This window comes from Eublepharis macularius, chromosome 13 (assembly GCF_028583425.1).
Source record: "Eublepharis macularius isolate TG4126 chromosome 13, MPM_Emac_v1.0, whole genome shotgun sequence".
Classification (NCBI taxonomy): domain Eukaryota; kingdom Metazoa; phylum Chordata; class Lepidosauria; order Squamata; family Eublepharidae; genus Eublepharis; species Eublepharis macularius.
The window spans coordinates 72,340,299-72,366,871 of NC_072802.1; the positions used below are offsets into that span (position 1 = coordinate 72,340,299).

The 26,573-nt window shown below is 50.7% G+C and overlaps 2 protein-coding genes across 2 annotated transcripts in view; one reads left to right on the forward strand and one right to left on the reverse strand.

Moving 5' to 3' along the window:
- MYO1H (myosin IH) overlaps window positions 1–11,058 on the forward strand; it is a 55,009-nt gene extending 43,951 nt beyond the window's left edge. The window contains exons 23-31 of the mRNA XM_054996243.1: window positions 306–465; window positions 2,494–2,577; window positions 4,095–4,188; window positions 4,376–4,431; window positions 4,583–4,718; window positions 6,266–6,336; window positions 6,975–7,069; window positions 9,158–9,257; window positions 10,374–11,058. Of these exons, the coding sequence (XP_054852218.1) occupies window positions 306–465; window positions 2,494–2,577; window positions 4,095–4,188; window positions 4,376–4,431; window positions 4,583–4,718; window positions 6,266–6,336; window positions 6,975–7,069; window positions 9,158–9,257; window positions 10,374–10,400 (823 nt within the window). The 3' untranslated portion in view covers window positions 10,401–11,058. The remainder of the gene's footprint in view (window positions 1–305; window positions 466–2,493; window positions 2,578–4,094; window positions 4,189–4,375; window positions 4,432–4,582; window positions 4,719–6,265; window positions 6,337–6,974; window positions 7,070–9,157; window positions 9,258–10,373) is intronic.
- Window positions 11,059–11,979: 921 nt separating this feature from the next.
- Window positions 11,980–26,339, reverse strand: KCTD10 (potassium channel tetramerization domain containing 10). The gene is made up of 7 exons (XM_054996142.1): window positions 26,269–26,339; window positions 22,383–22,599; window positions 18,326–18,495; window positions 17,907–17,993; window positions 17,584–17,636; window positions 16,195–16,390; window positions 11,980–15,432 (listed from the first exon to the last, which is right to left on the reverse strand). Exons 1-7 carry the CDS (start codon window positions 26,269–26,271, stop codon window positions 15,214–15,216), a joined length of 945 nt encoding a protein of 314 aa, XP_054852117.1. The 5' UTR covers window positions 26,272–26,339; the 3' UTR covers window positions 11,980–15,213.
- Between the last annotated feature and the right edge of the window lie 234 nt (window positions 26,340–26,573).

A 26,573-nucleotide genomic window follows, 5' to 3' on the forward strand; every position in this document is an offset into this window, starting at 1 on the left:
AAAACTGTGGTTTAAATACCCAACCAGCCACTAAGCTTACTGGGTGACCTTGGTACACTCTAACCTACCTCATAGCACCATTGTGAAGATGATAAAATGGTGATAGGTAGAATAGTTTCCTGGGAGGGAGAGACGAGAAATAGGATAGGTAATGAAGTATACAATGCCAGCTTTTTCCCGTGCCCCCTGAAAATTTGGAAATTTCTGTGACGATGATGGCCATTATAGCAGTTTGTCCTTCCTCTTCAGATTGTTTGAGATTGTAGATAAGCCACTCCTGAGTTGGGGCATTTCCCTTTCTGTAGGTACATAGTAGGCTTTATAAACCGAAAACAACCCTTGAACCCTGCAAACGTGGACTACGTGAGGCTTACGCGGTGCACCTACCTTATGAAGCTCAGGGACCATCTTCCAAAGACGGTCTTGGACCAAACGTGGCTTCCGCCGCCTGAGATCTTGCAAGAGGTAAGAGCCAGGGGCCCTACTGGAGGCCTGGTGGATTGTGGCTGTATCCCACCATCAGCAGCCATGTTACTTAAATCATGTGCACGTATCAACCTTCCTGTGTTCACTGGCTTTGGGTGGGGGTGCCGCGGCTCAGTGGTAGAGTATCTACTTTGCATGCAGAGGGTCGCAGGAGAGACCTTGGCAGCCAGTCAGAGGAGATGGTGCTGAGCAGAACGGGCCAGTGGCCTGCCCTGGCGTAAGGCAGCTTCATATGTTTAGGGGAAGGGCCATAGCTGATCAGCAGAGTGGCAGCTTCACATGCTGCAGGTCTTGGGTTCAGCCCCAGCAGCTCCAAAATGGACTTCTGGCCGCAGGAGCTGGGGGAAAGACCTCCCTCTGCCAGTCACAGCAGAGCCCTGAGCTCAGTGCGCCCAGGAGTGGACTCTACAGAAGGCGGCTTCACATCTTTACTTTGTTTGGGGAAGCTTTTTCACAGGAGTTGCCAAGAATTGAACTTGGGACCTTCTGCATGCAAAGCTGTCAGTCCCTGGCCGTTGGGTCCCCAAGTTCTCCACGCTTAACACACAGGTGTTCCAGTGGAAGTAACTTTATTAGAGATCCATTCAGTACAAGGTGCTTAGACAGTGGAATTGGCAGAAGTGACGTGGGTAGGGCTAGCAATGTTAGTTACAGGGAATATTCCTGCCTTTGGGACAAGGACCAGTAACGGGGGGTTTGGGGATGAGACATTATTTTAGAGCAGACAGTGAGAAAGATGAACTTACCTTTGGTTCTCAAGAAGAGCACACCACGAGCCAGCTTCAAGGACACTGGCTCAGTGGAGCGAGAAAGAGAAAGGAAACATTTGCAAGATAACCTACCGGCATGGAGCAATAAAGAACTCCCCACACTCTCAGAAGCCAGAGGCAGAACCCATATACATTCATGGCGGATATGCAGGAGGCATATATGGCAAAGGCCTTGTCCTCTGGCTGTTCCCATGTGCAGGGGCGTTTTGTGTAGAAATTTTATTTAAAAAGAAAAGATATAACAATAGAAAGTGCATAAAAAAACTTATACAAACACTACATTTGAAATTAGATTGAGACTTGTACAAACTTATATAAACACTACATTTGGTTTGAAACTTAAAAGCATTGCGTTTAAAATTAAATTAAGTGAATAGAAAAATACAGGGCTTTTTTTCAGCGGGAACGTGGCGGAACGGAGTTCTGGAACGGAGTTCTGCTCGGCAGCACAGAGGGCAATCTAAACTCCCCTCTGTCTGGAGATCAGGGGGCGGGGCCACCAGCCATGTGACCATTTTCTCCGAGGGCAACCCACTGAGTTCCACCACCTCTTCCCAGAAAAAAAGCCCTGGAAAAATATATTCAAAATTTGTCATAACTAAACTTAATTGCTTAATGACTCTCTTTCTCTTTGCTTGCTTACTTATACAAACTACAATACCAACTTTTTGAGTTAATCATTTCCCCGTTTTTTATCTTCTTATCTTTATACTAAGTTACCTTAATTAATGTTAATTTTGCCTAAGTAGTCAAAGAAATCCTTCCATTTCCCCCCAAATTCAGCTATTGGTCTATTTTGTACATAAGTAGTTAATTTGGCCATTGATGCATCTTCCTAAATCTTCTCTCTCCACTCTGACACATTTGGGCATGCATCTGTTTTCCATTTTGCTGCATGTAATACTCCTGCTGCTGTCACCGCGTAATGTTCTGTTCTAACATTAGTTGGTAGGATGTTTAACAACATGTTTTTTGGATTTAGCTCAAATCTTGAGTTTGAGAATGTTCTTATATCTTATATCTGACCAGTTTCTTCTTGCCCTCCATGCATCTGATGAAGAGAGCTGTGGCTCTCGAAAGCTTATGCTACAATAAAGTTGGTTAGTCTTAAAGGTGCTACTGGGCTCTTTTTGAAAACCTTCTGCATCTCTTCATGTATCTTTAGCCAATATTTCCGTGCTTTCTTACACGGCTGTTCCCATGTCAAGTGACCACTTTTTCTCCCCTTTCAACCAAGACTTCTGAGCTTCTGAAGAAGCTGTGCAGGAGGACCCTCGTGCGGAAATATTGCCGCAGCATCACAGCGGAGAGGAAGGCACAAGTAAGTTCTGGTTTGCAAGCGCTCTTGGGCTTGAGGTGCCTGCCTGCCTGCCTGAGCATCGTGCGGCGTGGGAAGAATCCCACTGTTTGGCCCAGAATCCCACCAGGCATGTGGTTGCTGATGGTGGCTAATCAGTATTGTGGAAAAGGCAGTCAGCAAGGGATCAGAGGTGCCCTTGGCAACTCGGCATCGTCTAAGAGCCAAGCTACAAGTGATGAAAGACACTTGAACAGCAGGTGATCACTACGTGATCGAGTGGAGCGCAAATGAACAGGGAGGAATACACGTGAGTCTGTTCACTTGCCATTCAAGTGTCCTTCGTCACTTGTAGCTTGGCCCTAAGTGGCATCTTGGTATTTGGAATGAGTCCTGGGACTAGCAATTCAGACAAGAGTCAGAGATCACGCTGGAGCTTGGTTTTCTCCCTGAATTATCACTCCCAGAGTTCCTTGGGGGAAGCTGAAGCTCCACTTTAAATGTACATTGAAAACAACAGAGTATCATGGCTCTTTAAAGATTTGACAGACTTACGTGGTCAGAGTGTAGACGTGAATCAGGACGCATTTGCAAGCTGAGGTTGTACTCCACTTGAGGAAAAACGGAATTCCTTCAGAGTAAGAAAATGAGTAGCAGCCCCATTCTAGAAACTTTGCAGTCCTCTTTGAAGTACAGCACCAAGGTCTGGATATTGGTGGAAGCAGAAAGACTTGCTCCTCAGTCCCTCCAGTGATAGCCATTGGCCTCCAGGGCATAACAGACTCGATGCTTGTCTTTTGCCAAGAGCACAGAGTGTGACCTGCACAGACTGGCGCCTCCAGGTAGGAATGCTACTTCACCCACTGAAGGGGTCAGCTTGAGGGCCGAGCCACAGGGGGGGATGCTGTGGACTCACAAAAGATCCCTAGATACATATTGTAGCTGCAAAAAAACAGCTGCAAAGGGGGGGGGGGTGAGTTGAACGTTTTTTCTCTTCTCTTCCGGCCAGAGCCCTTTTGCCAATCAAAAATGATCCCTACGGCCTGCTTTAAGTTGCACAAAGAGTAAAAGCAGATAGAATCCACATACCTGTCTTCTTCTAGTCCCTATTTAAAGCAGTTTAGGGTTGAGGGTGGGGGCTTCCGACTGGAGAAATATCATGGGGGGATATTAACACACCCTGTTCCCAGTGCTGCACCCCCAATGCATTTTGGGTCCTGGTGGCTGCTTTTTGTAGCTAAAAGTACATATCTAGGGTTCCAGTGACAGATCTCCAGGGTCACTTGTGGCTGGGTCTCAGAGCCAAACTACAAGTGACGCCTGACACTAGTTAGACACTTGTCAGCTTCCCTCAAGTTTTGATGGGAAATGTAGGCCATTCGGCGGAATGTTGGACAAGTGACAGCTGAAAAGTCCATTGGGCAGCAGTGGGAGATCCAAGCTGCAAGACCAGGACGCCTACGTTTCCCGCCAAAACTTGAGGGAAGCTGACTGAGTCAGCATATTAGATGGCCTCATGCCTCTTTTGATTCCAAAAACAGATGCAGCAGAAAGTGGTTGCGAGTGCCATTTTCCTTGGGAAGAAAGAAGGCTATGACGATAGTGTGGCCAAGCCATTTGTTGACACCAGGATAAGTGAGTAATTGATGGGTGGACAGCGGACTTATTGAGGATTTGGTCTTGGCAGAAGGGGCCTTTAGGGTGACCTTGATGCAAGATACACCAGAGGTCACTAAAACCCACTTTGTGAGCTTTCCTTAAGTGCACGCGCCCTGCTCCTATGTTTAGGGACCCGTGACGATCATTCTTACGTCTCTCCTAGGTGAGGAAGATTTAAACCCCAAAGTCTTGCAGCTGATTCGGCATGAGAAGATCAAGGTAAGGAGGGAAGACTGTGTGCCCTGCGAGGGCAAGAGAGGGCAACAGCTGGCCCAGGCGGGATGCCGAGCTGCACTTGGTTGCCTTGTCTGGTGCTGTCTGCCCGTGCGCCCTCTGTGGCCACTAAGAGGACACCTGTGGTTGTTTCCAGTATGTGGTCTCCGTGGTAAAGTTTGACCGGAATGGCTTCAAACCCCGAGAGCGGCTGCTCGTCTTGACCAGGGTGGCGGCTTACTTGGTGGAGATGGCCAAGATCAAGCAGAAGGTGGAGTACACGATGATCAAAGGTAAAACAGGCAGGTGTGTCATCAGCACCTGTGAGATTCTCATACCCGCTCACCCAGTGGTTCTTAACTGGTTGTTCAAAGATGCCTCAGAGTACATGCTGGTTCAGTCTCTGGCTTTTCCAGTTTAAGGGCTCCAGGTAGCAGATGCTGGGAAATGACAGTGCTAAGTTAGGTGGGGGGACCGATGGTCTGACTCACTCAGTATAAGCCTGCTGTGTATGTCCAAACTCTGTTCCAGGGGACCTGGGGGTGGGGGCAAAGGGTCCCTTGGAAGCCTCTCTTGGTTTCTCCAATGGAAAGATCAACAGTGGCTCACAAATTGCCTTGGCCCAGCCTACAGGACTGCCTTCCTCTCTACGTTGCTCATCTGAACAGGGTTTCCTGCAGGTGCCAGGCTGCACATGGGTGAAATCAACAGCAGCCCGCACATGGGCTTTCTCTGTGGTGGCCCCTAACCTGTGGAACGGCCTGTCTGAGGAGGTCAGGAGAGCCCCTACTCTCCTGGCTTTCCGCAAACAATGCAAAACCAAATTATTCAAAAAGGCTTTTTACTCAGATAGAAGGGCGGTATTGTAGGGAGGGGGTCTCGGATGCTTCGCTAATGAGGTAGGGACCATAGACCTCCCCACTATATTGCCTTACATATTATCTGCTGCTTTAAATATGTACTCCTATATACTACCTGTGCTTTATGTTGTCTAATGTCAGTCCTAGAATTGATTATGTTCTGTTTCAGCAATTCTTCAACCTCGTATTGGATCCTTGCTAATACTCTGTCTTTGTAAACTTGTATTTATTTACCCTACGGCATTGTTTATGGAAATGTCCTTGATACTGATTGTACTAATCTCACACTCTGTAATCCGTCTTGAGTCCCACCGAGAAAGGCGGACTAAAACAAACAAACAAACGAACAAATCTCCCTGAAAGGCGTGGTGTAGTTGGTGTATGTGCCTTAGAAAGCTTCCCAGAATCCTCCTTAACGTGCTGAAATTTTGTGCCAGACGGCTTCACCTGGACAGAGTTCCCTATATAAGGAGACTGCTTTGAAGACTGCTGGGGGCGGGCATGTGTCGGGCATGAACAAAGCACCCCTGTATTCTCCCTCTCCCGCCCCATATGTAGTGCAAATGATGTATGAGTGGATATTTTATTTATAACCCACTTTTTAATGTTTGCAAAAATCTTAGACCATAAAACAGTACACAATTCAAACAACAAAAACAGAGTTAAAATTACTCATAATAACATTGATGATGACTCAATATGGCATAATAATTTGAAAATCTGAAACAAACAGCTAAAAATCCCATGCATATTACGAAGGGTTGTGTTGCATACTGAAATAAACCAAAGCCTGCATCTGAAGAACATGGGGAGGGGTCTTCCACATGGGGTGCTCTAAATCCATACAAATGAGCCACAACAAGAACGGTGAGTCCTGGAGGTGGGAACTGATCTAGCTCAAGACACAATGTGCATATAAAGCAAAAACCGTTTTGCATTTGATTAATAAGGGTCTGAGACTTTTGTGTTTCTCTTCCAAGGCCTTTCTACCAGCAGCCTGAGCGATGGAATCTTAGTGGTCCACATTTCAGAAGAATGTAAACAGCAGAAGGTAAACAAATCCTGTCCGAGTTGCCTGTGTGTGTGTGAAATGCCAAGCCAAAACATGCTCTTTACAGGGAAACGGACAAGAAATTCTGTTTCTTGTCAGTTCGCTTTAAATAAATACTAACCTCTTAGCAGGGCTGGGTCAGTTGAGGCTCTGCTTTGTTAACTGTCTCTGTGCCAGGGCTTGGAATATGTGATGAGCACCTCCGAGTATGTGCAGAGTGTATTTACCACTGCTGCATTACAGCGGCTCTTCAGGATTAGGGCCATAGATGGCAGAGTGTAGTGGCAGGACAATCCTCACTTCATTTAAGTAAGCTTCTACTGCTGGCTCCAGTTCCTCCTCCAGCCTTTTGAACGTAATAGTAGTGACCTGCCGTACAAGGTGATTAGACGGATCACTGCAGTAACATGATCAAAAGGGGGGATAAAAATGCTTGCTAGCTCTTATGTAGTTTCCTGGCAATCTCGACCCCTGACCCCTCTTAGAATAAAAAACTGTTCTGCTCAGATGCTCTTTGAAGGCTGTGCAGGGAGGGGTGGGGACCCCTGAAACGGGAAGCTTTGCCCTTTCTGCAGCCGCAGCGTTTCCTCCTTTGGGCTACGCTGAGCCAAGTGGGTGGATTCCCTTCTTGCTTCCAGGGAGATGCCATTCTGCAGTGCGAACATGTGTTTGAGACAGCCACCAAACTCTGCATGCTGGCCAGCAAGGAGGACATTGCAATTGCCCAGGGGAGGTAAGCATCCTGTTGCTGCACTGTGCTGGCCAGACAACAAATCTCTTGGGTGTGGTTTTTTTACTCCAGGGCAACTCTGTTGTCCCAAGAACAGAGATGTGCTTAGCTGGCTCCAAGGTTCGATTGCACACACATGATTTATTCACATATTGCAAAACGCATGAGGGTTTTCAGTTAGAGGGGTTCTGGGATTTCCGATTTCCAAGGTTCCCAGGCATATGCAGGCCTGATTCAGCGCAGTAACATTATACACGGGGAGAAGGGGTGGTAGCCTTTCCCCCTGCACCATTTTTCTGGCTTGGAAAGGTCTCAGGGAGCTGCTGTTCGCCCTTGGAGAAATCTGCATGCAGCCATCAGGACATGAAGGTTTTCTGAGAGCCAAGCTACAAGTGACGCCTGACACAGGCTGGACACTTGTCAGCTTCCCTCAAGTTTTGATGGGAAATGTAGGCATCCTAGTTTTACAGCCTGGCTCTCTGTTACAGCTGCAAGACCAGGATGCCTACATTTCCCATCAAAACTTGAGGGAAGCTGACAAGTGTCCAACCTGTGTCAGGCGTCACTTGTAGCTTGGCAATTAGTGGGGCAATTAGCAGGGCAAGGGGAAGCCGGAAGCCCCTTTTCCCTGTGCATGTGGTTGTGATCCTTGTGCAGCTGTGAACACAGAATTCCCAATACAGATCAGATGGAAATCCTTGTGTCAGTCACAGGGAGGACTTTGTAACGAACCAGCCCAAAATTTATGAAACCAGTAAGCTGACATTAAAACCCAGGCACCTGTTTTCCATCGAGTCTAATTTCTGCTCTCCCCCCACCCTTCCTTTGGCTTGCCTGTTATGTTTTTAAGGCCTCCCCAGATCGCTCTTAGCTGAAATCCCTCCCAAAACACATTTCTTCCATGAATAGTTTGCTGTTAACTCCCTAATTCCACTTAAAACAAAGCTCAATTACTATTTTTCCCCCTGCATGTCTTCTGTGACTTTGAAGACTGTAACTCCCTGTTACACAAGAGACCAGTGCCAAAAACTGTGTGCGCTTTGTGTAAGGCAGTTACAAGGGGCAGTGGCAATTTCCCCCTCCCCATTGTTGTCATTTTCCCAGAAGGTCTAAATGAGGTTACGCCCTCTGCTCCTCCAGAGAGAGCCCCCGCGCTCCTGGCTTTACCCAAACGTTGCAAAACCGAATTATTCAAAAAGGCTTTTTATTCAGACAGGAGGGCTGTATTGTGGGGAGGGGGGTCTCAGGTGCTTCACTAATGAGTTAGGGCCGGAGACCTCACCGCTATGTTGTATTGGATTCCTGCTAATGCTTTGTCTTTGTGATCTTGTATCTATTTACCCTATGACATTGTTTATGGAAATGCTCCTGATACTGACTGTACTAATCTCACACTGTGTAATCCACCTTGAGTCTCAGTGAGAAAGGCTTATAAATAAAATCAATCAATAAAATAAAAATAAATTATCACACTTATAACACCCCCCCCCCTCACCATAGCTATACTTCAGTTAAAATCCAGTCTTGATCTCCTGCACAACACACAGCTGGGTGCTCAGAGCAGCCTGATGTGGAGATGCACCCCTGGGAGCTTTTCCAGGTGTGGCAATGAAGTCGTGCCAGAAGCTTCATCTGATCAATATCCTGCCATCAGGCCAGTGGTAAAAGGGCAGCAGCCAGACCACAGGACAAGCTACGGTAACCAGAAGGGTCCAATCCTTTGTTCCCTTTCCATCTGCTGAGGTTTAGATAAATTTGTTCTGTGGGGCTGGGGCGCTTCTCTTCTGCTTATTTTCCTCCACATTTGTAGAGCTCAGGCAGTCAATAAAGACTGGGGAAAGACCGCCTGTGTCAACAAGAATTAAAACCTGACTTAATCTCAGCAGGCTTGGAGCTATGTTTGGCAGAAGGTACCGTGCCTCTGGTCAGCGCTGTGACTGCACAGTGGCCCAGCCATAGGTATAGCAACCTGAGAACCTTGGCTCTGATGTACAAACAAGCTAGTTCCATGCCCTTAAGATGCCACGTTGGTTTGGAAAGTGCATTGAGAAGAACCTGATGCAGTCTCTGGTGTGTGTGTCTATTTTGTAGCCTCCTGTACAGTTTGGGGGCTGGGAAAGAATCGACCATCATTTTCACAACGGCACATGAGTCTCGGATCTACAAGGCCAAAAGTGGACAACTAACTGTGGTGAGTCTTCAGGCCTTCTGCCAGATGTGGGTGGGATGGGAATTTATCAATAAAAAGTGGCATGGTGGAGGGGGTAGAGTTCTGTTCAGAGGGTACTGAAGTCAGCCAGTCTTGCCTGCAACTAGATGAAAGGTTTTCTCACAGCTTTGTAAGCCAGTGGTGGCAGGAAGAGATGTTGCTGCTTTGAAGCAGGTGTCTTGCCAGATAAGATCACTTGAAGCTGCCTTCCCCGGGCATCCTGCTGTCGGTGCAACTAGTTTAGGCCAGTACTGTCTGGGCTGGCAGAGGCCCTTCCCAACTCTGCTCTGTGCTTACATTGGAGGTTCTGCCAGGGACCTGCGTGCAAAGCTGAACACTGAACCTACAGTCTGACCATTGCAGAAAGGACTCAAACTTTTACTTATATAAAGGTATCCAGCGTCTGATACAGGATGGCACCTGGGAGTCCCTCCTCCTTGTCGGCTTGCTTTGTCCGGGCAATCATTCAGGCTATTCCCTCTTGGCAAATGCTGGTCCGTTGCTCAGAGGATGCAGTGGTGGCCAGCGGATGTCAAGTCTGTCCCAAGTCCTTTCCTATCAAAGCTGCTGCCCCTTGAGGGCGAGTCTCCTTTCGGAGAAAGCTTAAAAACGTAACATGCTGGAACTAGAATTAGGCCATTGGTCCAGCTACCTCAGTGAAGCCAGCAGCGTTCCTGAGACTTGGGCTGAGAAAGGGCTTTTACAAAAGGCTGTGCCGTAACCCCTCCCATGTAACACCATCGAGACCAAATTCTTCCATCCAGCCTGGCATTCTCTTTTGACAGTCGTATGTCCGATGCCCCCAGTAAACCAAGCACCTAAGGCGGTTGCTCTTTACCCGTTGCTTCCAGGACTCTGAAAACTAGAGGGATATATTCCCTGGAGCATGGAGGTTCCATTCTTTCTCACATCTACTTGCTGCTGTTGTACTGTCAAAGGATGTTTCATCTTTTAAAATGTAAAAAAACTCTCTTAGCTGCCATCTCCCCACCTTCTTTGGGTGAAGATGCCTTCCTCTTGCCAGGGTATATACTAAATGAGAAGGGAACCTGTTCCCTCCTTTCATCTGAAAATGCCTGTTATGTTTACATCCAAAAGGTATCGCCCAAAGTGAAAAAGTCGTGATGGGAACACGAGTTCAAGTTTTGCCCGTTACCACGGCTGCTAGGAATGGAAAATACCATGAACACCACCCCGTATGGAGAAGAGCCACGTCCATGGAGTTCTGAAGCCATAGGACTGCTGCAGATGTACCTCACTCCCAGCTTTCTTTTTAAAAAAAGCATTACTAAAAATATATATAGCCATTAACGGTAGAAACCATCATCACTCCTAAATGTCACGACAATTGATGTTAACTTTATTAGGGCTGTAGTTTTGTGGCCTTCTCTGTAATTGAAGTTCAGAAAAATTTATGTCTAACTGCACTTAAGGGATCTATGCCTTTTAAAAGAAAAACTCTGAACAGAAGGTTCCAGCCACGGCTTCTGTATTGGGCTTAAGCTGCTTAACAAGAAAAAAGGCAGAAGGTAAAAACTGGCTGACCCTCCAGCCAGGAAGAAGTCTGGCTTCTTTCTGTCAAGTTGCTGCAGGCAACACAAGGGTGGGAAGCACAGGCCTTAATTTTTGCCACCCACCGCAGCTGCTGAATGGACATTCTAGACCCAGCCCTTGGTTTTTGCCAGTTGCTGTGTTTGTGTCTGACGCAAAAGGTCGGCTGGTGGAGTTGTGCCTCGCTCTGTGTTAGTGAGACAGAATGTGCACTGTAAATGGTGATGCAAATAAAAAGATGGAGCTTTAAACAGAGTTGTGTGTCCGTATTTAAGACTCCATCTGGTTGGGTACGAAAGGCAATGCGAGGTGCCTCCACTGAGGTTTCTTCTGGCTCCGTAGTGTTCAAACTGCATTTTGAGCAGCCCTCCAACTTCTTGAGAAGTCACTCCCCAAGAGACCAGCTTGCCCACCTTGGTTGATCTTCCCCGCTGTACGCTGGACTGTGCAAGCTCAGTTCTAACAAGGATCTCTAGCCAGGCCTGTCGGACCCAAGTGGGTGCTTCAGGATGTATCCCCAAATCGATGTATTGTCGAAGGCTTTCACGGCCGGAGAACGATGGTTGTTGTGGGTTTTCCGGGCTGTATTGCCGTGGTCTTGGCATTGTAGTTCCTGACGTTTCGCCAGCCACAGCTGCTGGCGAAACGTCAGGAACTACAATGCCAAGACCACGGCAATACAGCCCGGAAAACCCACAACAACCATTATCCCCAAATCCTCTGCAATGTGTAGGCTTTCTTAGCCACAACAATCACGTAAGACAAACAGTTACTCTGGCGGATGCTACAGCAGTGGAGAAAAGAGGGCATCCTCTTTTCTTCTTGTGCCCTACACACGGATGTTCCTCAGATTATGGAACCCAGGGGAGATCTGCACGTGTGGATGAGCCTCTGCCTTCCTTGGCTTCTTACTTCAGTTCATCTGCAACCCCCCCCCCTTTGCATTCTGCTTGTACCCTGAACAGAGAGGCGTGTCGGGAGGAATTCCTTACTTTGGAGCCAGCTGCCGGTGCTCTGAAATTAGACACAGCCCTGCCTTGAGACTAGAGCTGCTTCCTCTAAGTAATGGCTGCTGAAAGGGTGCTTTTATTCTTTTTCTCAGGAAGAAGCAATAGGGGGAGACTTTCAAGCAAGTCATGAGGCCAGACCCACATTTAAATAGGAAAAGTTTAATTTATTTTGCATCTTTCCAGATCAGTGTAAAACACATAACCACACACACACACAGAGACATAATAATAAGCCATCTTTTTTTTTTCTCTGCTCAGGGAAGGGGCAGAAGTTGAGAATCGCTCTCATGAGAACTGTGTGCAGCTGGAATGATGCACTCTGTGGCTTGTGACCTGAAGCACGTAGGGGGATTAACGGCAGACAATGTGCTTCCCCCATTCCCATACTGGGGAGGGGAGTGACAGAGCTGCCCTCGGTTTCTGGTGGCAGGTTCTCCTGTCAACGCACGTGCAGGAATGGGTTCTGCACATGCTGTTTACTTAATCTTAGGAGGCCACTGAAGAAATGCACAAACGCCCCTTCCCCCACTCGCCACTTCTATAGTACGCTGAAACCAGCACTAGGAATGCACCGAAAGCACAAAATTAATGTTATGGTCCTGACGAGCTCCCCCTGCCCTCTTTGTTCTAGCTGCCCATCAATAGCCAGAGGCAAAAGGAGCAAAGAAGGGTCTCCTGTCATGGCTCTAGCTTTCCTCGGCCACTGCAGCCCAAGGGCTACCTGGTGTACCTGCCATTTCGCAAACCTCTTAGGGTGGGCACCAAAAGATCGGTCTTTGTGCAGGCAATGCCAGGTTTCCTCTTTTTAAAAAAACCTTTTCACCAACAGAATTAAGCATCCTGCCTCATACCTTCATTTATTGATACCAAAAGCCACAATAGATGCCTCCCCTTTTCCTTTCTGGGTAAGCAAGAGGAGAGAGAACCCAGACTAGCTTGGTGCCTACTTGCACACTGTGCCCCCCCCCTTTTCCCCAATCGATCTTTTTGAGGCTGGTCTGACATTCTTCACAACCCCCTCTGTGTGGCTACTGACCTCCGTGGCAAGAAGCGGAACTTTCTCGAGGCACATTCTCAACCCTTGTAAACCCGAGCCCTGCTCCCTTTCCCGTGAGGCACACGTAGAGCGGAATAGAGCCAGGAAGGCAACGGCCCTCCTCTGGCCCCCAAAACCTGAAGCCGCTTTCCCTTTGCACATCTCCGTGAGTGGCAATACAAACAGCTCAGCCAAGAAAGTGGGCAACTATTAATGCTCTGTTCACTGAATAAGCTGACAGAACTGGGAGGGGGAGATAAGCCCCTGGCCAGCTCTGAGCATCCCCAAGCCGGAAATCCTAGCCTGTCCTCTAAAGAGGGCTAGGGGATCCTGAACGCTGGCAGGCTCGTGCCGGGCAGCTTCTGGTTTCTCCTGCATATAAGACTCCTTTGATGAGCAAAAGGAAGGTGCTGCAGCGTCCCCTCATCTAGGGCTTTTCATCCCCCCACCCAAGAACCACCTTGGCTGTTGCTTTCCTCCCCCCCCCCCCCGAAAGTGTCCTCTTCTTCTCTCCCCTCGTATCTGCCCCCCTTTCTTCTTGCACGAACCCATCATGACATAAGAAGAATTCTACATACTCTAATAAGCTTATACCACACCAAGAAAGAGGCAAAGTCTGTGGAGCTGCCTGGCCTGAGAAAGGCAGCAGGTGTTTGAGAAAGGAGGAACAAGGCAGAGGCGGCTGCCTGAAGCTCTCTCCCGGCTCCCCAGTGCCAGCTGTCTGTGAAGAGCCAAGCCAGAAGGAAGAGGACACCACAGCAGGTAAACGCTGCCCCCGTCAGACTCAGGCACACGTTGAGAACCCAGCCCCTGCAAATGTCACACCGACACTTCTGTCGTTCTGTTTGCCCATGAGGGTTTCAACCGTTCAAGGTGTACATGTAACAGGTATAATAACAACGGGGCAAGAGAAAAGTTTTCTTCTAAAGTCTGGGGCTGAGCAAACCAGAGGACAGATGACTGCCATGGGAAAGGGACTGGCCAAAGTTGCCGTGTGGTATGCTGGGCATCCCGCACTTCAGAGTGGAAACTCCCCCCCCCCACCCTTTTGAGTAACTGCATCTTAACTCTTTGGGTTTTCTGTTCGCTATATCCTGAACAACCCACAAGGTTTCCTCTACTCGGAGTCACAGTAGAGAAGACACTTGGCAGAGGTAGATTAAGCAATGCCCCCCCCCAAATATTATCTCCTCCCCCCAAGCCCCCTTCACATTCTGCCTAGTCCCAAATATATTCTCTCACTGCTGCTAAGCAGGTAGTGCCTGTGTGAACGAGGAAAGGGGGGCTCAGGCTCCAGGCAGCAGGCACTCAGAGGCAGAACAGGCACCCTCCTGCCAACTGGCTCTCCCAAGGGCTTCAGCTGCAAGAGAGGAAATGAGGATTCCCCATCAGCTAGGGACCGTGAAGGTGAGTCTTTTGCACAAAGGCCAGTAGCGGCACCTAAATTAAATCGCTCCAGGGTGACATGGACTGCTGCTGCTGCACTCAACAGGGCTTGTCTGACTGCAACTCTGTAAAAAAATGGGTAATGGTTAAGTTTGCCTAAAATAAGAAACCACATTCCCTCAAATGGACAGGAGAGAAACACAAGCTCATGGCAGAAGTGATTTGGCTAACAGTGGGCGGGGGGGAGGCTTAAGGCAACATGGTGGGCAACCCACAGGGATTTCCCTAAACTGGGAAATAGACCAGAAGCAAGGAAAGCCAAGAGATGGGCAGAGCTGTCATGCTATTGTGGGTCACTATGGTTTCATCAGCCAGCGTGGCTAAGCCCATTGACTCTTCCTGCTCAAACACCTCCCCACTCCTAGCCTCCTATCAGAAGAAATCCAACGGAGAAAAACCAGACTGGACAGGACTCCCAGAAAAGGGCAGCACGGCTCTCACGCCAAGCAAAGAAACCTGATTTTGCTGCAAATTTCATCACGTTAAGATGCGGCTCATTTCTTACATGAACCCTCTTCAGAGGAGAGGGTGGCCAACGTCAGCTAGCAGAGCTGCCCCCTCCCCGAGTACTGGATTGCTGGGCAAGCGACAGCAGGGCTGCCTTAGAAGAACAGGGCGGTTAAACACCAGACGGAGAAGTCATCTTGGCGGTGACGTAAGCTGGATTGCAAAAAGTGCTGGAAAAGTGGAGACACCGAGCCCCAAAGTGTCGACTTCGTCCTCACAAATGCAGTGAAGCCAGAAGCCTCCTGGACGTTAACGACAGAACTGCCTTGTCGGATACCCCCAAATACTCTTAATTCATTTGAAAAATACAGGCGACATCTCTCTCTCACAGGACACGCGTTAGGAGCCTGGACGGAGACTGTCCCAATCAGGGCTGGGTCGGGCCGCCTCACTGGTGGAGGTGGGCCCGGTCATCTGGGCGCTTGACGTGAATCCTCCGGAACCGCTCGATGCGTTCTCGTTCCTCGTCCTCCTCCAGGTGGTGCGAGCGGCCAGCTGCCCCTCCTGTGGCCTCCAGCAGCGCGTTGTCCGGGCCTCGCCCATCCTGGGCTTCATAAAGCAGGATGTTCAACGTCTCCTCATAAATCCGGGCTTCTGGAAACTCAACCTGGAGACAGCCCAAATCGATGGAGGTTAGAGGAACTTGCCCACTCTGCTCTCCGCCCTTCAGCCGCACCAGAGGCTCTTAAATTCAGGAAGCGGGCCTCTTCGTGGTTCTGCGCGCACGAGGCACATCCAGAGAGACGACTGGGGGGGTGGGGGCGGCGGCACGCATCCCACAGGAGCATGGCTCTTGCTCTGGAGACAGGCCCAAGCTCAGCACCTTGCAGAACATGGAAGAGTTCTGGAGTGGGGCTGGAGCAGGCGGCGTCAGGCCATTCTGTGGGCTCACACGTTCAAAACTGGCCTTAAGCAATCGTATCCAGCACAAACTACTTCTTTCCTAAGCTTTCGGCTTCCCAGGGGCTTCCCTGGCCCTCCCTCTCAGATCCCGTTCCAGCCCAGATTGTGACCTCTGCTCCCCCACCTCCAGCCCCCCTTTTGCCCTCCGACCAGGCTCTGGCCTCACCCCTCCCTTCCTCCAACAGCAGCATTCTCACACAGGTCACCTCCGGGGGGCCATCTGCTCTCCCTTCCTGGTGGGCCTTTTGCCCCGATCCTTTGCCCCTGTTCCCAGCTCTAATGCAGCTGGGCCTCTTCCTGCCTTTGGCTGCCTCATCCCTCGCCGTCCTTCCCTGATCCAAGTCAGATGGCAGGGAACTGTCTACAATTTGCTTCTGAAATTCTGTGCCTGCACATTAATCCTCCAGTTGTCTTGGGAACTGCTGGTGCTGAGGCAGCAGAAGAATGAACTAGTTGGAAAACTCACCTTGGTCTGTTTCTTCTCTGTGGCGTACACGATAGAAGTGCAGCAAACTTCTGCAATCTTGCGCCCTTGCCCATAGAAAGACCAGCAGCAGATCTCGTCCCCAATGACATCCTTGATGAAGAGGACTCGCCCGTTGAACCGCAGGGACAGCTTGTCAAAGAGCTCAATGTTCTTCAGCATGTTGTCATCAGAATTACTGGAGGAAGCCAACAGAGAACAATTATGCAGTCCAGTGGGGAGACTGGAGGGCCACAGGGTGCCACAAGCGGGCAGAGACAGATCAGAGGGACCTTCTGCTCCATGCTTCCAACTGTGGCTGACAACTGCTGAGGGCTTCTTTCACTGGGGGTGGGGGGAGCAGAACCATGTGCTTGTTGTTGGCTGAGGCCACCTGGCCTCCAATGCCTCTGTTCAAAGCCCTTCCACCTGCAAGGCTGCAGCGGCCAGATCGGACTGACTTACAGCCCTTGGGCTGCAGCTCCAAGACCCTTCCCTCCACCCGCCACTTAATCCAAGAACCCACAGAATGCCTCCCAAGCTTCATTGCCAGAGTAAGTACTTATGAGTGCAACATCCAATTTAAAGCTCTGGCAGGGAACTAAAGTGCCTCTGTCAACTGCAGCAGAAAAAAGCAAGAGTCCAGTAGCCTGGTCTTTCCTACTGCTAAAGACAGATGAACACGGCAACTCATTTGCTTAACCCTTTTCCTCTTCCAGGAGTTTTCATCTAGGCAAAACCCCTTTTCTCTTATTTTCACTGTTAGACAACGGATTCAGACAATCAGAATTGTCTGAACGTGCTTTGTCGGTTGCTCACTGGCTGCTGAGGCCTGTCTAGGGAGGCTCTCAAGCTAAGCCCTGCTAGGCCTCAGTTGACTCTGGACAGAGAGTGCTGCATCCTACTGCCCGTTTACTCCGTCAACTCCTGTCACAGTGTCCAGCTGAAATGCTGACTTGGAATCAAACCAACTTAGAACGAAGGGCTCTTTGAGCAATGAAAATGCTTTGTTTTCTTGGTAATTTGAACATATGTTTTCCCTAAATGAGTTTGAAAAGGAGGAAGGTGAGCAAACCAGAAAAGAAACTTAATTTTCCTACTTTACTATATTCACTATACTTTTATATTTGAGGAGCTTTAGGAACTTTATGAAGAATTGCAAGCTTCAGTAATTAATCATCAGTGATAAGAGTTGGGAAGAGAGCTGGGCTGGGAGGCCCACCAAAGGAAAAATGTCACAATCACACAGACACTTTTTAAACCCAAGTCGCAGAGAGGTGTGTGTGTGTGTGTGTGTGCTGGAATCCCCTTTACATTAAACGCTGTCTTGTGTGCACACCCTCCCCCCTGCACACACTCCACTTCTAGACGTCAAACTAAAAAGGCTTTTACCTGGTGTAGGAGTACTTGTTGTTACTTCTGTTGTACAGCAACTTGACTGCTGGCTGCAGGAAAAGAAGTCAGTCCAATGTTATGATCAACAGCTGCAGCTTGGGGAAAATCCCTCCCTGAGCATTTGGGCAAGTGCAAAGCCACTGGAAAGGGGAGCAGCAGGGCCAGTTCACCAGCGTGGGATGGCACAAGGGGAAAGGTGGAGGGGAGGGTGCAGGGGCCAGCAGGTGCTGTCTTTCCTCTGCCACACTGATGACCAAGTGGCACAGCAGCTCAGGTGGCATCAGCCCATGTGCGGTCTGTAAGCTGTAAGAATGCCTTACCTTGTTAGATGTTGCAATAAGTTTTTGCTCTTCTTTGGAGGACGTGATAATGGGCACTTTGCAAAAGGGCTCGTAGACATCTTTGTTCTGCTGAAACAAGCATGCCAGTCAGGGGCAAGAAAACAGGCCAAGGCAGGACACAGGGCAGCTTTTAATAACCAAGGAAATTGCAACCTGTTCCCCCAATGTGCCAGTGGTGAGGGTCAGGACCCTTTCTCTAGGTAAGCATGGCTGCCCCCGGCCCCCCGGCATCAGGAGCTGTTGGTTCAGGTCACTGTCTCCTGCCCTGTCAGTAAACATGGGGACCGGTAAGACCCCAAAGGCTATTGATTCATTTTGATGCTGGAGTGTGTGTTTCAAAAGATACTGCCCCAAACCAGAAGACCCAGCCTGCCAACAATGACCCAGTGTGTGCCTACCTGTAGGGCCACCTGGCACTCATCCACCAGGCCCTGCACCAGGTAATACTTTGCCTCTGCCAACAGCTCTTCAATCTCCCGCCGACTCTCAGGAAGCGGCACGGCTCCGTCGCGCAGGTAGCTTAATATTGTTCCAAAATGCTTGCCACAGCGATCTATCAAAATCCAGCCTGGAAGGGGGCAGAACGGAAGAGGCTCATTAAGGGAAGAGGAAGAAAAAGACGGGCCCCAGTGCGGAGTGCTATTGCCCAAACAAACTTCGCTCTCTTACTGGCACGTTCGAGCCCAGCGTTCCAAAATACCTTGTAGGAGTTGCTGCAAGCCAGGAGAACCGCCCCCCCCCAGCCCCAACAAATGCCTGGCAATGAAGTGATGTGGGAGGAGAAGAGGGGGACATGTAGGAGCCAGGCTGGGAGTGGGAGATGCAAGTATGTGCAGACTTGCAAACAGCCAACTACCTGGTCATCTGGACCAGTGGAAATCTTCAGGTGACCAGGCAGGGAAACAAACAGAGGTGGAGCATTTTCTTTTTTTTTTAAAGCTTCCAGGCATACTGTTGCTGATTGGGAAGTTACAGCTTTCTTAAAAAAAGGAACTTCAAAGGGAGAATGCACCACGAAATTGCTGGATTAGAATTCCTTAACAAAGTAAAACAGGTCTTAATGGGAGAGCTGGGATTCTTAACTCACTATCGGTGCCCTGTCTTGCATCTCTTACTCCTTTCAGGTGTTAATTATTACTTCAGCGGTACTTCTGCCGCTTCCGACTGTAGCTTCTTATCTCATTCCATCATTTTGCCTACCTGACACCAGTTGGGAGTATCTCACACCCGTGCTGAGTCAATGAATTATTCTAAGATTTGATCTGTTTTGCACTGGCCTCTCTTGTAACATCCACTCCTGTTGTGTATATAAAGCACCGTAATGGAATTATTCTCCAGTTCATCCGAGGAAGTGAGCTCAGGGAAGCTCGTGCTGGAATAAATGTGGTTAGTTTTTAAAATGCCACTGGACTTCTCCTCCTCTTCCTCCTCCTTTAAGCAACAAATAGGAAAGGGGGAGCAGGCAAGGCTTGTAACGTTTGCAAGCAACCGGCCTGCCCCTGACCCATCTCTTTGTTAGATCGGCCTTCTGATTATTGACCTGAGTCTTGGTTCTGGCAGGCAAGCCATCAGAGCTTTATTTCTCTAAAAAGTTGCATTTTAAAACATTCAAAAGAGACGAATGACTATTGAATGGTTGACTGGCACATGAGGTTGGTGCCTTTCCTAGGAACAGTCCTGCTAGCTAGCATGGCAGCCAGTGATTTACCGAGAAAAGACATGAGAAAACACAAAAGCCAAACATCTTGTTTCTGTACAAGGGCGCCACACTTTCCCCTCCAGCGGGCTGAACGACGTCGTGTTGCACAACAGCAGGAGGGGAACAAGTTTCCATAAACTAACCAACGGCCAATTTTATGGGCTGAGATACAAGAATGTGGTGGGGAGGGGGAGGAAAGAGCAAGGCTTGTGTAGGAAGAAGACCTCTTTTTTTCCTTTTTCTTTACAAAGAATGCGCGAGGTCCTTCCGTTCATGGCCTTACAGCTCAAGACTGCTTGAGCTGCTCTGCAGCAAGGCACACACAGGCACGAGCCCTTCGCGGTCTTGCCCAGGTGTTTGGATGCAGACTGCTTCCTTCCACCATAGAAAGCTCACAGGTCCCAGGATGCCCCATCTCTGAACCTATCACTGCTAGTGTAGAGTCCAGGTCAGTATGGATGCAAGACATTTTACTGCCAAAGCCCTGAGTAAAACTGTCGCAGTGGGCATCCAAACAGTCCGCCTCCTCCTGCAGACCGGATCTCAACAGGCCTCTGGCCATCCAGGGCAGCTCTGCTGGGCAGACACAGTGTCAGCGGAAAGGCGTGGTTTCCTTCCAGCCATCACTGCCACAGAATATGCTTTAAAATGAGCTTTTGGCCCACGTCTTATCAGATTCGTCCTGAGCAGGGCCCATTTTGAGGGGAAACGCGCAGGAACGCAGTTCCGGCAGTTCCCCCAAAAGGTCACATGTCAAGTGGCACCGCCCACCTGACTCTTGGCCATTTGGGGCCTGTTTCTGCCTGGATTGGGGCCGACACAGCCCAGATTGGGCCACTGACGGGTGGTGGATCGCTCTCCCGCTCAGCAGTGGCCCCATCCTGACCATTTTGGGCCCCTTTTCAGCCATTTTCAGCCCCTTTTTGCAATTTTGGGCCCAATTTCGGCCCTGAATGGCCAGGATTGGGTCCAAAACAGCCAGGATAGGTGGTCGGGGGTGCGGCATATGCAAATCAGTTATGCCAATGACACACTTCTTGTGATGGCAAGGGGCGTGTCACATGCTAATGAGCTATGCTAATGATTTCCTCCAGCTTTTTTCCTACGAAATGACCCCTGGTCATGCGTCTTCTTCCGTTGTCGCTCTAGCCATGTCCCCTGTCAGGCTACCTTTTCATTACCCGCAACCCCTCAGTAAGCCAACAAGTTCCCTGGGATCTCACACTAGAGAGAGGGCCTTTGGGAGCGATCACGTCAACCGCTTGGGTCACTCCAGCATTCCAACCACATCAAAATCTCCAAAAGCTATCAGAAAGCCACACGGATCCATCCGGCTCCTAGGGTGGATTCATTTAAACAGATCCTCCACCCCTGCACAGTCTCGGTTTCCCTGTAAGTCTAAACCCAAGCAGATCGTGATCTGTCCATGACAAAGGGACTGTCATCAATTTCCCCACCTTCCGATCCCTTTCCTCCCACCCTGTACAAAAAAACCCAGATCCAGAGTGTTATCTGCACAATTTGTAACACAGGTCCATGGTTGTCATGAAGACCATGAAATCCTGAGGTGCTCCCAACAAGACAGCCTCTGCATGAGTGTTGAAGTCCCCCAGGACAACCATCCTAGGAATCTTCAACATCATCCCTGAAAGAACACCTCTGCCAGCACAGGCAGGAAGACAGTTAGGCAGCAAGGTGGGTGGTACACCAACAGAATCCCAGTCCTGCTTTTCAGTCTAACAGCAACACCACCTCCCTGCCTGCCAGGCCCATGCGGTCGAATCACTGAATACTCCGGGGGACACAGTTGGGAGAGGTTCACCCCTCCCCCTCCCCCAGCCAAGTCCCAGTGATACCAGCCCTCTCATCCAGGCTGCTGTTTTCCTTGTGACTGAGCTGGCATTCAACAGCAAGATTTTGTAGCCTGGCAGGTTATTGATATAGCCAGCGGCATCACCGCAGCTGAAAGAAGAGCCAGAAAGGGCAACAGACTCGGGTGTCTGTTGTCCCTTTGCCTCACCTGGCCTGCTCCACCCCTGTCACCTTATCTCCCCATGCAAAGGTCATCATTCTTGACTCTTCCACCAAGTGGATTGAGTCCGTTCCATGCATCTGCTCCTCTGGGATGGGAGAAGTTCATCATTTTGATAAACGTATCAGAAGTATAAACCAACTGTGTCCAAGTTGGGCCACTGATGCATCTAGCAGGTGACTTATTGCCTCTTCTGCCTGGCAGCAGCGCTTCAAGGTCTCATCTCTGCTGCCTGTGAGCTAGAAAGGCCGGAGTTTGATTTTTTTGCATGTGAGGCAAGAGGCCCGGCCCAGCGCACTGACCCTTCCCCCATGTCCGACTTGCGGGCATCTCTGCACAGTTTCCGCCATCCCAACAGTCTGCTTGGTTGTCTTCCATTCACTCCTCTCCCTTCCTAGGTCTTTTGGAAAAGCAATTTTAGTGGAAGGGAGAACTCCTAGCCCCCGCTTGCCCTCTGTGTAGCTCTTATGATGTGAGCACCACCCCTCCAAACCGTCCCAGCGCTACCCCTGAAGTCACTTGCCAGATGTCAACAAATGCATTTTGCATCATAGCTTCTCTTGTTTGTTGTGCGCCGCAACCCTTAAGCGACTGGGAGGACTCAGGCCTTCAGCAGGACTTTTACTCAAGTAATGATCCCGGTGGAGAGGCTTCAGTGACCGTCTCTTAGACATCCAGCCCTGGCCCAGATTGCTGCCAGCAGCCCCAATGCAGTAGAGTTTACCTTCGCTGTCGGTTAGAACCTCCATCCGGCCGCTGAACATGGCCTTCAGCATTGTGTCCTGCTTGGTCAGCGTCTGCATGGTGGTGTAGTAAAGCGCCCCACCAATGTTCAGCTTCACATACTTAGAGCTCGGACTGGCGCCTTTGAAGGAGGTGGTGCGAGTTGCAGCTGCCGGCACCGTTGTACTACTCACCACGGTTTCTCCAGACATCTCTTCCTGCAAAGGAGAGAGAGAGAACGTCAGTTATGTCTCTGGCTACAGAGGTAGGCTAAGCCAACAAGCCTCATAAAACTCATTTCCCTTTGGGCTTCGTGTAGCTTTTAGGCAAGGCAACGGAGGCAGGTGTGCACACATACTGCTGGTGCGTTCTCAGGGGAGCTGGTCACGGAATGTCTGTTTCTGCCTCGCCTGGTTCCGGTCACCCAACAGTTGGCCCTGCTGCTGGACCTCCATGAGCTGCTGTTTCTCCGGTCATCCTTAGCGGAGAGCCTCTTCAGGGAGCCTCTCCTCATGCTACAGGTCAAGACAATACGGGCATCAAGTCTCTGGTGACCCCGGCACCCTCAGCATGTGCAGGTGCAAACCTGCAAACTGCAACAGATGTGTCCCCCCTTATAGAAATGCTACAGCAGCAGGTTCTTCATGGGGTTTTGTCCAATCTTTAAGGCCCAACAGAGAGGTGGCCGGCCTGTGACCTGCCTGCACCTCTTCAGAATGGGCTGCTCCTCCGTGCAGATAGATACCTGATCTGTCAAGGAGGAAGCTATGCTACATGCATGGAGGAGTAGCCCATTCTGAAGAGGTGCAGCCAGGTCACAGGCCGGCCACCTCTCTGTTGGGCCTTAAAGATTGGACAAAATCCCAAGAAGAACTGGCGGGGACTGACCAAGAGAGATATCTTGGTGGATAACTCACTGAAAATGTCAATATAGTGTGCGACAGCAATAAAAAAGGCCAACGCTATGCTGGGGATTATTAGGAAGGGGATTGAAAACAAATGAGCTAGTATCATAATACCTCTGTATTAATCAATGGTACGGCCTTATTTGGAATACTGTGTACAATTCTGGTCACCACACCTCAAAAAAGATATTATAGCACTGGAAAAAGTGCAGAAAAGGGCAACTAGAATGATTAAAGGGATGGAACACTTCCCCTGTGAAAAAAGGTGAAAGCGCTTGGGGCTCTTTAGCTTGGAGAAATGATGACTGAGGGGTGACATGATAGAGGTTTACAAGATTATGCATGGGACAGAGAAGGTAGAGAAAGAAGTATTTTTCTCCCATTCTCGCAATACAAGAACTTGTGGGCGCTCAATGAAATTGATGAGCAGTCGGGTCAGAACGGATAAAAGGAAGTACTTCTTCACCCAAAGGAATTCACTGCCACAGGAGATGGTGGAAGCTTCAAGCATAGACAGCTTCAAGAGGGGATTGGATAAACATATGGAGCAGAGGTCCATCCGTGGCTATTAGCCACAAGGTATAGATGGAACTCTCTGTCTAGGGCAGTGATGCTCTGGGGGGGATCAGTGGGAGGGCTTCTAGCGTCCCTTCCCCACTGGCAGACCTCCTGAGGACACGTTTTTTTTTGGCCACTGTGTGACACGGAGTGTTGGACTGGAGGGGCCACTGGCCTGATCCAGCATGGCTTCTCTTATGTTCTTATGTACACCCTCTTCTCTCTGACACTTAGTTTTCTACGTGGGGAGGGCTCTCATTCTTCAACTCCTGCTTCTTCAGCAGTGGTAGAGCCCAGATACTAGGTTACCTTCTGAGAACAAAGTCTCTCAACATGAGGGCCCTGCTTCAAGCTGCATCCTTAAGCATCTTGCCCAAGCACAGCAGGCAGCTAGCAGCAGAAGTGGGTAAAGGAGTCTTAGACTAGAAGTAGCCCCTGAGCTCTGGGCTAGTGGCTGCTCTCCTACTCCCGTTCCAGCCTACAACCACCCTATTCTCTGAGCCCTCATGAGCCACCGAGCTCTTCTTTCCCAGGGGCCACCAAATTACCATGCTCTGGAAGCCTTTCCAGTTTTTTAACACTGCGTCATAAGTATACTGTGCCTGCCAACTTCATCTCTTCCCACTTGAAACATTTCCGAGCCCACAGAGTCTGCTCTCTGTCTGCAGAGAAGGAAAACCTCTTTGAAGGGTTCTGTAATCCAGAGATTTTCAAATGGTGGATGAGCAATTTCAGCCTGTGGGAGAGGTCTTGAGCTGGCCACCCGCCCCCCTCATGACTCAAGAGGCACGCAAGAGCAAGCGAGGGGGCTGCTCGGCTGCACTCATGCCAACGCTGAGCAGCTCCCTCTATCTAGAGGAGCACGGCCCACCTCTCCTCCCCCCTAAGCTGACAAGGTTGCCTTTCTCCATTGCCTGTGGAGTGTTTGTTTTCATTCAGTCTTGCCTGGGGATTCCAGCACATCCCCTCAGCACAAGGCTTTGACCCAAGGAATTAAGCAGTGAGTCAGATTTTCCAAACTGTTGAAAACAATGAAAGAAGTTCTCCATTCCTCTCTCTGCCTCCTTTCCCCATGAACATTAGCTGATTACGTCTGGGCTCTTAAAAACGGGAACTAATTCCTTCTTACCCTCCTGAAGTTAAAACTACCAAAGCATTTCAGATTGTCAGGATGGTCCATGGTCACTTATCCCAAGGTGGGGACGCATGCCAACCAGGCCAGTTTTCTGCACATCTGGTCACTCCACAGAGCCTAAGTTTCTGCTAGGGAGTCCTGTCCAAGAACCGAACGCTTCAAGTGTGCTGTATTTTAACAGCAACTGGGCCACACATTCACAGCCAGAGGCCCCGAATGTTATGTGGCTTTTTGCAACATCCAATGGGAGGTCTGCATTTCCACCCAGCGCACACAGCAAGGAGTGGCCGCCACCAGCCTTCTGGGGCTGCTGCTTCCCAACACTTTGCCTTCCTTCCACGGTGCTTTATTTATGCCATTTCTAGTCCGCCTTTCTCACTGAGACTCAAGGAGGATTACGCAGCGTGAGATTAGTACAGTCAGTATCAAGGACATATGACAATGCCATGGGGTGATTAAACACAAGTTTATGAAGACTCGGCGTTGGCAGGAATCCAATACAGAAACGCCGAAACAGAACAGAAGCCATCCTAGGGCGGACATTAGACGGCCCGAAGCACGGGCAGCTCACAGGACAAGAGGCAGCACTCGAGGCGACACGGCGGGGCGGTCTCAGGGCCCAGCCTCACGAGCGACGCATCGGGGAGCCCCTCCCGGCACCGCAAAGGCCCACCCGAAGGGCTCGGGGCGGCCGCCTTCGCTTGCCCAGGAGCCCCCCCCCGCCCCCCGCCCCGAGCTCGGGGGCACTTCGCGGCCGGGGGCAGCCGCTCCCTTCCGGGGGCGCCCCTGGGAGGCCTGGCCGAGCGGCCAGGGGCTGCCGAGGACCCCCGCCCGGGCCGTGGGGGCCCGGGGAGGGGAGAGCGGAGCGGAGCCGGGGGGCCCGGCCTTGCCAGCAGGAGGCCCGCTCGGGGCTCGGGCAAGGAAGCCCCGGACACCCCGGGGAGCCTCCGCGCGACGGGGGAGCCCCTACGCCCCCCCCCTTCGCTGCCTCCGACCCCGGCTGCAGCCACCGCAGGGGCCGGCCGGAAGAGCGCCCGGGGCGAGCGGCCTGGGCGGGCGACGCCGCGGCGAGGGAAGGTCGGCGGCCCCGGAGCTCGGCGGGGGACGGACCTCTGGGCCCCGCAGGGGCCGCCCCGCAGCTCCTCCGCCGCCCCGCGCCTGCCCTAGGGCCGCTCCTCCGCGGCGCTGCCCACCCAAGCCGCCGCGGCCGGGGCGCAGGCGGCGCGCTTCCCCCTTGGCCCCGGGCCCCCCGCCCGCTGCCCCCGGCCCGCCCGCCCGCGCCGCCTCACCATGAAGGGCCGCCTCAGCCGCCTCCCTCAGCCGGAGCCGACTCGGAAGCGCCGCCGGGGAGGGGGGGAAGGGAAGGAGGCGATGATGACGCACAAGGGGGCGGGCCCCAAAGCCCCGCCCCGGCTGCCCCCGCGGCCTTGCCGGACGGAACCGCCGCGCAGCGGAACCCGAAACACGCGGGCTCGGGGGTCCGGGGGAGCGCTGACAGCGGATGACGGGCTCGGCCGGAGAGGTTCAGCCGGCACGCCGCGGTCTCTTTCCAACAGGATCAAACGTTTCTTCTTTTACATTTCCTTAAAATTTC